At 39.9% G+C, this 12,443-nt stretch overlaps 1 protein-coding gene across 2 annotated transcripts in view; it reads left to right on the top strand.

Moving 5' to 3' along the window:
* The window catches only part of Adamtsl3 (ADAMTS like 3), a 319,937-nt gene that overhangs the window by 123,061 nt on the left and 184,433 nt on the right, over positions 1-12,443 (top strand). For both annotated transcript variants that reach the window (XM_076851278.2, XM_076851279.2), the window contains exon 7: positions 7,262-7,388. In XM_076851278.2, the coding sequence (XP_076707393.2) occupies positions 7,262-7,388 (127 nt within the window). The remainder of the gene's footprint in view (positions 1-7,261; positions 7,389-12,443) is intronic.

Below are 12,443 nucleotides of genomic sequence, written 5' to 3'. Positions count from 1 at the left end.
AGAAGGGAATTCTAGACTAGAAACATAGATCTGGGGTTGTCACTGGGTTAAAGTAAATGTCCTTGAAGACTGGGTAAGAAGAACAGATTGCAAAGGGTGGAGTTCTGGCCCTCATCATTGAAGGAGCAAAGATAAGGAGAAGTGCCCCTGTTGGGGACTGAACAGAATAGCCTTGTATATATTATAAAGACCATTAAAACAGAAGATATGGGTATTTTAGAAGGAAGGTTAGCAGTATCAAATATCTTAGAGAAGCCAGGAGGGATAATAAGTGAAATATACTCATTTCATTTTGATCAAAGAAAGTTCATTTCAGCTTGATCAGTGTCAATACCTGGAATAGGTACTGGAAGATAACAGGTTGTATTAGTTTCCTGTGGCTGCTATAACAAATTATCATAAACGTGGTGGCTTAAAATGACAGAAATTTTTCTCTTGCAGTTCTGGAGGCCAGAAGTCCCAAATCAAGTTATCAGCAGGGTTCATTCCTTCTGGAAGCTCTGAAGAGAATCCATTCCATGTCCCTCCTCTTCTTCTAGCTCCTAGTGGTGGTCAGCCTTGGTGTTCCTTCCTTATGCATGCATCACTGCAGTTTCTGCCTCTATCTTCATCTCACCTTCTCTTATCTTTCTCTGTGTCTTCCTTATTTTTATAAGAACACCTGTCATGAGATTTGGGGCACTGCCTAAATCCAGGATGATTTCATCTAATAATCCTTAATTATATTTGCAAAAATACTTTTCCCAAGTAAGGTCACATTCACAGGTTGAGAGGCTGAGGGTGGACATGTCTTTGGAGGAAGGCTCAATTCAACCCACTATTCCTGGTGAGGAATGAATGGGCTGAAATGATTAGGGATGATGAGCATAAATTCAGCCTTTCAAACAGTTTAAATTAGAAGAATAGAAATGGAGAGATTCTAAAAAGAATGTGAGGTCCAAGGCAGCTCTCCAGAGACATAGGGAAGGACTGGAACAGATGCAATTGTCATGTTGTCAGAAGCACATATAGATAGAAGGTTACCTCTTTATGAAAAAGAATTCAAACTTATGGACACAAAGGTGGGTACCAGGTAACTATTTGCTAAGGTGAGAGAGAACTCACAATACATGACTACTACAGCCTTAGAGGCTCAGGTGCCTTTTTTCTAAGATTTCTTTTGGCTATTTGGCAGATTTTCATTTAGAAATTCTTTCTGGTTGTAACTCAGCTTTCCCCCTCCACTGAGCATACTCTGCCTCCTAGCAGTGCTTGGCACTTCGGGGGATTCAAGCTGGGGGGAAGTGGCTGGCAGAGTATGGGTGGTGGGGAGGGTGGCTCTGAAATGAAGCTTCATCAACTTTATGGTAAACCCACCAGTGAGCAAGGATATATGTTGCTGGGGGCAGGGTGGAGTGTTGATTGAGAGATAGAAATACATGGTGGACAAATTGAAGTTCCTGTGGAAATCATATGGGTTGAAAGCAGAAACAAAGGGGATATATTACCCATGGACAGGACAGAAGAGGGACACTTGGACCCTTGAGATAGGTAGGATGGATTGACTAAGGCCACGGATCACTTTGTATGGGAATGGACAGGAAGACAAGTTATTGTTTAATGGCCTCAAATGGAGTGAAATAGAGAGCAAAGTCATCCGATGGAATAATTGGCTTAGGCTGTTGAGGAGGGAGGAGAAATTTGAATATGTTCTGAGGATAATGGATGTGACAAAAATGGATACAGAATAATTCCTTGGAGAACCAGAGGAAGTAGAAAATCACTGCCTTTGGCTCAGTTAGTGTGGAAGGCCAAGATCACCTTGAATCAAGGTCATGGACTTGCTTGGTCCATGTGATGCATGGTTGTGATCAGGACTATGAGTACTTTAGATTTAGAGAGAAGTGCATTTAGATCCCATATCTGTAATGAAATGGCTGAAGACCACTTGGCTGCTTCCTTAACATCTTCGAACATTGGCCTTTTCAAAGGATAAAAAGGAGATATTATTCACCTCTTAGTTTGTTTTAAAAAAACGTGTCCTTTCATGATCAACATTCCAAGCATCCAGAAAAATAGTTACCTCTGAAGAGCCTCTGTCAACCCTAGATCCCCTCCCCTGGCTTCCTCTTGTGCTCACTGACACAGTATCTGCCTCTATTCATGATCTCAGTCCAGTGCCATAGTTTACTCCAGAATAAGCCTGGGTTTGAAGGGGCCTGCAGGAGAAAGCTGGTTTTCAATGATGAATTAGCCCATTTTAACTGAGCCCTTCATGTTATAGTTTTGTGAAAAGCCCATTTGGAGGGCAATCACAGGTGATACTTGGTTGCAAAAAGCTGGTTGCTCTTTTGGCCAGGCTTTCCAAGTAAAAGAAGTTGAATGTGCTTCCTCAGAAGTGATTCACATGCTTCCCAGTTGAATTCAGTGCCTTCCCTTAAACAGTATCTTTCCTTCCATGACCTTGACTTAATTTTATTATCACACAAATTCCCTTTCTTGTAAATATGGCTATGGACATCACAGTCATTGGGGAAAGAAAGTGTGATTTGCTCTGCTGGCTTTAGGAAGTGAGCCTGAGGATTACGTGGCACAGACTACAAATGATTTTTGCAGGTGTGTTTACAGTTTGCTCATTTACATCTACATGTCATAGCTCTTTGGTAACAACTTTCTACTAGCCTGAGCACAGCAGACAGCACGGGATGACTGTGCCACTGGATAAAATTTGCTTTTTCTGATTTTTATCATACCAGTACTGCAAACAAATTTGCTTTATCATTTATATATATTGAATTCCTTGAAAGTTGAGTGGAGGAAGAAACCGCTTAGAATTTATAATAAAAATAATAAACTGCTAGGTGCTGTGGTGGATGTCTATAATCCCAGCAGCTTGGGAGGCTGACATAGAAGGATCACAAGTTTAAAGCCAGCCTCAGCAAATTAGCATGGCCCTCAGCAGCTTAGCAAAATCCTGTCTCAAAATTTAAAAACAAAAAACAACTTTAAAAAGGGTTGGGGATATGGCCTCTGGTTAAATACCTGTGGGTTTAATCCCTGGTACCAAAATAATAATAATAACAACAACCACAATTAATGCTGTGTGCTTTCCAGGGGTCAGGCATTCTCTAAGCACTTTAATATAAAAAAATAAATAACCTGATGCTGTGTGCTTTCCAGGCATTCTCTAAGCACTTTAATATATATATATATATATATATATATATATATATATATATATATATATATATATAAACTGGTGAAGTAGATTTATAAAGAAAGTGGAAATTGAGGAAGCTAAGCATTTTCCCAGGTTTAAGAGTGCCTTAGTCTATTTGAGCAGCTATAACAAACTACCATAGACTGGATAGCTTATAAATAATAAAAGATTGTTCCTTATAGTTCTGGAAGATGAGAAATCCTAGATCAAAGCGCTGTTAAATTCAGGGTCTGGTGAGAGCCCACTTTCTGGTTCAAAGGTGGCCATGTCATCATGTGGTGGAAGGGGCAAAGGAGTCTCTACTCCTCTTATTAACTATTCCTCTTATTAAAGGGCACTAGTCCCATACATAAGTGCCCCACCCTCATGACCTACTAGCCTCCAAATGACCACTTCCTAATACATTACCCTGGAGGTTATGTTTTCGTACATGTAGTTCTGGTGGACACAAACATTCAGAGCTAGAAAACAACAGAGTTGGCAACCCAGGCAACCTAATTCCAGAATCCATCTTCTTAACCACTATACTATATGGCTACAAGTATAGCCACAGTTTAACGGAAAATAGAAATTGATTCTAGTAAAGGACAGTTAGTACAACCTGGGAATCATGCATAGGTAGTTTAGTATAGAGATTCAAACTCTAATGTCTGCATCCTCCCTGGGAGGGAGACTACTAAGGTGTGTTCTGTGAGTGGAGAGGGCTGGAGAACTGGAGCATGCCTGCTCATTGTGAAGGAAGCAGCTGTGGTAATGTTTCTTTCTTTTCTTTGCTTTTCTTTTTTTTTTTTTGTCAATCCCCAAATCTGGATTTTAATGTGAGACTTTCAATTCTTAAAATCACCTTGCTATTAATAACTATGCTTTATGAACGAATGATTAAATTGTACTGCTGTGTAATATACACAAGGTTTTCCTGCAGAAACCATTAAACCCCCAAGCTCTGGGGCTTACACAATTAAAGGTTACTTCTCATGAATGCTACTTGCCCAACAGGTCAGTGGGTCTCTGCTCTTTGGATGTCCCAGAGACTCAGGCTGATAGGCTTTATTTGAACACATTTTTTATACAATAATAATAAGGGATACAGGTTGTTTAGGCTCCTATTTCATTAGTTAAAGACAGTGAACACTTGTAACTTCTAGCAGGTGTGGGGGAAGTGTAGTCCTTCCCTGGGCTGAAAGAAAGAAATGTTTATGAATATCCCTAATGACTACCACAACTCCATGCATTCTGATTTTTAAGCCTGAAATGTTAGAATTTTTCTTAGATAAAATCCAGTTTTCTCAAATCTGAAGCAGAAGTTGATTGAAAAAAATTGGTTTCAAGTATTAAATTAGGTCTATCTGGAAAATTCATGTTTTGCTTAATTTGGATTAAAAGCACTTATTTAAACATTCTTTTCTTTTAAGAAGCTGATTAGGAAATCATGTAGGAACTGTGAAATACTTCTTACCCCAAATTATGATTTCTAGATGAATGCTTAATTCAAAACACCCTGCTCATATATTTAAAATATTTGTTTATGTTACCCTTATCTTGTAACTTGTAACTTGTCTTATTAACTACACTGTAAGATAAGAATCTTATTAATTTATACTCAGCACTGAAAATTGTTATTTATTAGATATTAATACATTTTATTGGTATGCTTATCCATTAGAGTTTATAAATCACGTAATTAGATATCCTGACATCAGGAGATGGCACAGAAGTTGAAAATGTTTCAGGCAATTTCATGAAAGTTGCTTGTTGTTGATTCTGGTGGGCTATGACAGCCAAAATCCAGTCATCCTTCAATTTCAAGGGCAGTTCAGGGATATACTCTGTGAATCACAAGGCAACCGAACTTTCTTTTCTAATACCATTTTTCTGTGATGTTTTCATATGCTTTATTTGGCTGTAAGATTTGGATGAATTTTAACTTTAAAAAACTTATGAAGCAAGTTTAAGTGATCAGGGAGGAATTTGATTGCCTGAGATTTTGCAAGACCCTGAACGCTCTTCAAAACAAGCCCATCCTAGCTCCTAAACCCACACCCTTCCTGGATGACCAGATAGAGGGTGATTCTCATTCTCATGAAATGCAAAGTGCTCAGGGACATGGATCTGTGAGGACACAGTTTGGCCCAGGAAGAGTATTTCTATAATTTCATGGTAGAATTATTCCCCTTGGAGAAAGTTGTATGAACACAGTTACTCACTGGTCAAATCCCAACCATGCAAGTATGTTTCCAAAATCAATCACTCTTAAGTTGTTCCACATGTACTTGTAAATATTCAAATAATGACCTGTATGACTGAAACGTTTGCTGTCCATCTGTGGATCCTCAAGGTGGAGGAAGGTATAACAGCATTAAGATTTTGGTGTCAGATGACCTGAGTTTTAAAACCAATATTGACACCATATCCTTGCTGTGTAATGTTGGCAAGTCATTTAACCTCAGTAATGTTTCAGAGTCCTCATTTGTAATGTGGAGATAGAAGGTATCACTTAAATAGTACAATTGTTGTGAAGATTCCGTGAAACAACGTGTACAGCACATAAGGAATGCCAGGTACCTGGTAAACATTCTATAAAAAGCAGTTATTATTAATATTTTATTAGTTTCTTTATAAAATCATGTAAGCAGGGTCAAAGGATCTCAAAAGTAATTGGATTCAGCCACCCATCCAATAATTTAATCCCCTCTATGTTTTTTCCCACCAAGAAGTCTCTGACTTTTTAAACTTTCTCATATCGAACTAAATTATGCTTAAATTTATAGCTTTCACCGGTTTGGAAACATAAAGAACAAATGGAGACCCTTTCCTCATGACAGATCTTTGTGAATTCGAAAATATCTCTAAGCACAAGCTATTCCCTAGAGCTCCTTGGAACTTTTCCTACTTCTCCCTGAAAATCTCATTTCATCTTTCTCCTTCCCTTCAACACTAAGTTTTGGAAAGAATAGTCTCTAGATGTGGTTTGAACTTCCTCCAGTCTTATTTTCTCTTCAACACCTTGGGTGTAGAGTCTGATTCAGCACCTCCTTAAATCAAAGCACAGGGGCTAGCCTGCAGTCAAAAAAAGTGGAATGCAGAAGTAAATAATAAAACTGACCTTTTGTTCAACCCTTTGATATGTTCTAATAATTACACTGAGAGTTTTGCATATGTTTTCTCGTTTAATCTTTGCTAGGCTTCTGTGAAGTACACATTTGCATTATTATCTCTGTTTTACTGTTGAGGAAAATCTGTCTCTGAGAGTCTGAATGGCCCTGTGCTTTGAAAGGCATAGTGAGTGAGTCAGGATGCATACATGGCCCTCTGCCTCTACAGTCTCTGGACTTAAACACCAGGTTTACAAATGTAAAGTTGGATGAGCATGAGAAGCAGAGATAAACAACCATATCAGTTCATTTTTCTGCACCCACATAATGTAAAAGATTTGTGAAATAAATATAAATATAAAACTCAGCTTTTTTCATATAAAGAAGCTCACAATCTAGAAAATAACACATACATCCACGTGCTAAGTAACTCTGAAAACTGGAAAACAACAGTGTAAACATATAAGACATCTATTCAAAAATTGTTCATAAATAATAGATATAATGATATAAAAGTGGAGCTATGCAGGCAAAGACATAGATAATGATAAAAAGGAGATGTAACAATATAGAATAATGATACAGATACATAGATGTGGAATATAGGTAGCTGTAGAGAACACAGACAGAAGGATGTATACCAATTTCAGATAGCGGCTGTTTGGGGGAGGAAATGAGAGAATGGACCAACTTTGGGGATAGGGAGATAAGAAAATGGTGGGGAGACAAAGAGGAAACATCTGTAATGCTTCTTTTTATTTTATATACTTAAAAGTATCTGGATAAAATATAAATTAAAAAAAAGAGCAGGGTTAGAGGGTCAGTTTCATTTCTTTTATGGACCTTGCATAAGAATTATATAAATGACATACCTAAGATTTTCTACTATGTTTTCATAAAGGGGAGACTTTCTCATAGTCATGCCTCTGTGATTTCACCTGCTTTTGACCACTTGGTCCTTCCTTTGCAGGCAGTGGGCTGCGATCGGCAACTGGGGAGTGACGCTAAGGAGGACAACTGTGGTGTCTGTGCTGGAGATGGCTCCACCTGCAGGCTGGTGCGGGGACAGTCAAAGTCGCATGTTTCTCCTGAAAAACGTAGGTTTTGAAACCCAAAACCTTGTTGCCCTAGAACAAGATATATTTTAGACTGTTACTAGAATAGCGATTTCCTAATTCTGACAGCTTCTTTAGTTAGAAATAGCTTTGATTTTTTTTAAGTCAAATTTCTTTCTAAAAGTATAACCATAAGTTGGGTTCCTATTATCTCTTTGAAGGCTGACCATTTCATGAACCTTTGCCAATAGAGTATTGCTATTTTAAAAACATTTGTTGATTTTTCAGGTAAATTGTGAAGCAATACATTCTTTTATTTGTCTTTCTTTGATTGATAACAAGATAGAAAATATTGTGTCATATTAATTTCCCCTTTTATTTTTCCATTTGCTATTGAAATCATTTATCCGTTTTCCTATTTGTTAATTGTTTCCTTTGGTAAACTTGTAATACATCATACCTATTTCAAACGTGCTTTCCAGTTTTCATTTGACTTTCATTTTTGTTTGTGTTTATGGTATCAATAGTTTCTAAGTTTTATTTATTCAGAAGTTTCCATCTTCTCATTTCAGTATGATCTGCCTTTTATTAGTCCTTTAATTAGTCAGTGGTCAGTAAACTTTCTGTGTTGAGGGCCAGCTAGTTAATATTTTAGGCTTTGCAGGTCATATCCCAGCTATTCAACACCACCATCGGAGTGCAAAAGTACCCACAGACTGTGTTCCCATAAACTTTATTTGCAAAACAGGCCACAGGGACTTCAGGGAGGGGTCTGAAGACTGGGATTCTTTCTTGCCAGAACAATCAGCTCAAAGTGAATCATGTCACATGGATTTAAGGGGAGAATCTCCATCTACACTAAGTCAAGGGGAGCAAGTCTCTGTCTACATTGGCTCAAGGAAGTGAGTCCCCATTTATACAGGCTCAAGATGGGAGCAGAGGATACTCCTGGTGGATCCGGATGTGCTCCTGGCTGTATCCTTACAGAGAAGCCTGAGTCAGTTTGCACACCTCACTCCTGCAGCCAGTTTCCACACCTCATGTTCCACACCTGACAGATCCACACCATGACACCAGGATTCACAGAGCTCACGGTCTTCTGGCTGTCCACTGGCTTTTGTCTCTCTCAGATCTCCATTTTCATTGGAGTCACTGAATCTAGCATATTTCTGCTTTCCTTTCATCACAGCCACTTTTTTCCCTCCCTCTTTCCCTCCCTCCCTCTCCTTCTATCTCTCCCTCCCTCCCTCTCCCCCCTTTCTTTCTTTCTTTTGAATGACAACCCACAGAAGCATGGCCTACAAAAGCACAGCTGTTGAATGTAGATGGTGATCCTTCTAGTCACCCACTTCTATCTTTTGCTGTTGTCATGGCGTTGTCCTGTGGAGGGTAAGTTTTCTTCTGATTTGGTACCTTGGGAAGACTTACTGCTCTCTATGCCCCATCTACTGATGATCCTCCAGGAGCTGAGCCTGGGGAACACAGGGTCATGCTGTGAGGCCATGCTGGGAGTGAGGTCCATGTGCTCAGGCATGATGGCCCTTCCATTGCCCTTCTACAGTGACTGCTTGATCTCCTCAGGCAGCTGCTGCTCATAGGGCAAGGGGAAGGTGGGAAGTACAGGCTCACAGGCACCCTCTTTGGATGGACAGGGAAAGGATCTGCAGACCCTGGGCAAGGCCCAGTCCTCCAAAGTACAAATTTTACCTGGAACATGCAGCCTGCCCCCTGAGTTTTCTGGTGCTTGAAGTATCAGGTATGTAGCCATTACCTCATCCTTTTTTTTTTTTTTTAATTTTTCCAGGGACACCCAAGTATTATATGGATCATAACCCATGTCAAGCATGATTATCATAATTGCAGAGTCTGAAGTGTTTGGGGAATGGCTCACTAGAATGACTGGGTGTATATTCCTCACCCTGGCTCATCTATGGGTGCCCCATGATTTGCATGTTGTCCACCATCAGTATTTGATGAGGCTCTATGCTCCATTGGCAATGCGTGGAAGAATGTCATACCTATGTACATGATCTGCTCCTTCAGCTGCTTACTGGTGGTCCCCCTAAATGGGGGTCTCTCTGTGACCATAAAATACAGAATACACCAAGGCTCCAGACTTCAGCCGGGAAAGAGCGGGGAGTCATATTCTTACCACTGGATGACTTCAGGGCAAGGTTCAAGAGAGAATACCAAAATTTGTTCAGCTTCTGCCCAGCTGTGCACCTGGTACTCAGGCTGAAGTTGATGAGTTTGATGTTGCCTCTGGCATCCATCTGGTTTTCTTTGCCTTCAGGTCTTGATGCACAATGCCCTTCTCATGGCAGTAGTGCATGGTGCTTGCAATCTGTTTGAATAGTCTCCAGGCCTCTTCCTCCTACTAGTCTCTTAGATGTGGTGCCATAGCTGTATTCCACCTGCATGCTCCACAATAATATAATTATTTTCCATGGGCTCAATGGCCTGAAAGAGTTGGATCACATTTTAGTGTTCCACAGTCATTAGCATATCTGGCTTGGGTAAAACAGGAAGTCCCTTTCTCCCTTTGGCAGGAATTTCACTGCCGCCCCTGTACTGGTGAAGAGGTGACAGACTAGATTTACCTGGCCAAAGTCCCCCTGCCTGGTGTGTCTCAGGGCCTGATAACGGACTGTGAAGGTAGTCTCAGAGCAGGAGTTGGCTCCTGCAGCACCACACTACTCTGACTACTCTTACTACACCAACTAAGGATGCTAGATAAAACAGCAGTGACAACAAAACAACACACACACACACACACACACACACACACACACACATATACCTAGACCCCACAAAACAAAACAGAAACCCAAATCAAATAATGAATATCAAAAGACCACAACCACCAAATGCTCTATCTGGGAGTTTGATGGGTTACCATCAAATGCTTCCTGTATTTATGGACAAAAGAGCCACAGCCAGCCTTTTACATTCCTGTAATATGTTCCTTGAGTCAGTGTAGTGAGGATTCACTTGCCTTGAGTCATTGTAAATGGAGACGTGCTCCTCTTAGTGTATATGGAGATTCTCCCCTTAACCAGTGTAGCCATGATTCAGTTTGAGCTGGTTGCTTTGGCCAGAAGGAATCTCTTTCCTAATCTTTAGGCCCCTCCCAGAGGTCTCTGAGGCATATTTTTGCAAATGAAGTTTTATTAGGACACACCATGTCTACTTATTTACAGGTTGTCTATGGTGTTTGAAATTCCCTCCTGGTGGCTTCTTGTGAGGTCAGAACAAAACATGGCCCAGTTATACCTGGGCATAACCAGGACCTTTTCAACTTTCAAAATGAGAATTAGAAAGGACTCCAGAAGCTTTTTGCTTCAGCGGATTATGGAGACTTCTATTTCCTTTGTTTAGGAATGAAAAATTGTAGGGTACTTAAAAACAAACAAAAGGCTGTAGCAGAATTTGGCCTTTAGGTTGTAGTTTGTGGAGACTCCTAATTTGAAGGGGGAAATTATTGTGCATATATTCTGCTGGTACATTTATGGTTTTGTTTTTGTACTTTTAAATTTTATTCATTTGAATTTATTTTGATGTGACTTATGAAGTAGGAATCTTATCCCCATGTGGTCAGAATATTACAGGAGGGGAGAAGAGAGGGAGGATCTTTTAGGCACAGGAATCATGAAGTTCCTAGAGGAAAACCATGCTCTTTTGAGGAGGTACTGTTATGTGGCTCAGGCCTGAGGGCACATTGAATAGAGTGGCAGATAGAACAGAACGGCATTCAGGAGTCAACCATGCAACCCTTCCTTGTTGCACTCTGTATCTCATGTTAACTGGGGTCATGACAGGAAATTAGGCAGCAGCGTGACACAGATTTGTGTTTTAGTAAAAAAAAAAAAAAAAAAAAAATTCTGGCCATAGATGGAGGTTGGGTTACTTGTGCGGCGAATCTGGAAGCAGGAAGTCCAAATAGGAAGCCTTCTGTAAAATATTCCAGGATGTTTGCAATAATGAGGCTTTGGTCTAAGGGTTTGTTAATTCTTTGAATGAAGACTGAAAGATCAAAGGAAGGAGCTAGGATGAAGCAAATCTCTCAGCCTGTGCAGCACATTCAAGCTTATTTGTATCTTTTCTAAGAAGTGTGGGGTGAGCAGTCGGCTGAGAAGCTGTTCTATGATATCTTCTCTCTCCTCATCCTGAGAGGGTGGCTTTCATCTCTGTAGCTACAGAGTCACTACTAAACATTTAGACACTACAGCCACATCCCAGATAAGGAAGAAGTTAGTAACAAAGGTCTTCCAATATCGTGTCCTTTATCCAGGAAGGGAAGTCCCCCACAGGACCTTTTGGCCTCCTCAACCAGAACTCTAGCACCTGCACTTGACACACTTGCTTCTAAGTGGGTGGGAGGCCCCACACTCAGCATTCCATTCATTCTGTCATTGCTGATACTGATATAATGCTTTATAATTCCCAGAGTTCTCTTCAGGCATGTAATATCAGTTGATTCCATCAGCATTCTTACATTATAGTCTTCACATTGTCAAACCCATTTTTAACAGCCAGAGATGTTAAGAAACATCTTACACAATTATATTATGAAATACAATATAGGAAAGCAGCTAGGACTTTGAGATTCTGGACTAGACTGCCTGGGTTTCAGTGCTGGATCTGCTGCTTCCCAGATGCGTAAGTGGGGCAAGTTATTTAACTTCCATGTGTACTTTGGTTTTCTCATTTTAAACTGAGACAATAACCATAGTCATTACAAACTGGGAATAACCACAGCACTGTCTTGGTAGAGTTGTTGTCAGGACTGCATAAATCAACCCATGCTGGGCGTGCCACATGTGTTGGGCACCTAAAGATGCTCAGTAAACACCAGCTATATTTTTATTAGAGACATTACTCACTTGGGTACCAAGGGACGTCATACCTCTTACATAACTTCAATGTAGATATTTGTAAACAATTTCAAATCAATAATAGGTCTGTCTGCAGACTGTTTCTTTTAAAATATTTTTTTTAATTGTATATGGACACAATACTTTTATTTTATTTATTTTTATAATGTGGTGCTGAGTATAGAACCCAGTGCCTCACACGTGCAGGGTAAGCACTCTACCA

Source organism: Callospermophilus lateralis, chromosome 3 (assembly GCF_048772815.1).
Source record: "Callospermophilus lateralis isolate mCalLat2 chromosome 3, mCalLat2.hap1, whole genome shotgun sequence".
In the NCBI taxonomy this organism is placed as follows: domain Eukaryota; kingdom Metazoa; phylum Chordata; class Mammalia; order Rodentia; family Sciuridae; genus Callospermophilus; species Callospermophilus lateralis.
The sequence above is the reverse complement of the archived record's forward strand: the minus strand, read 5'-3'. Positions and strand labels throughout refer to the sequence as shown.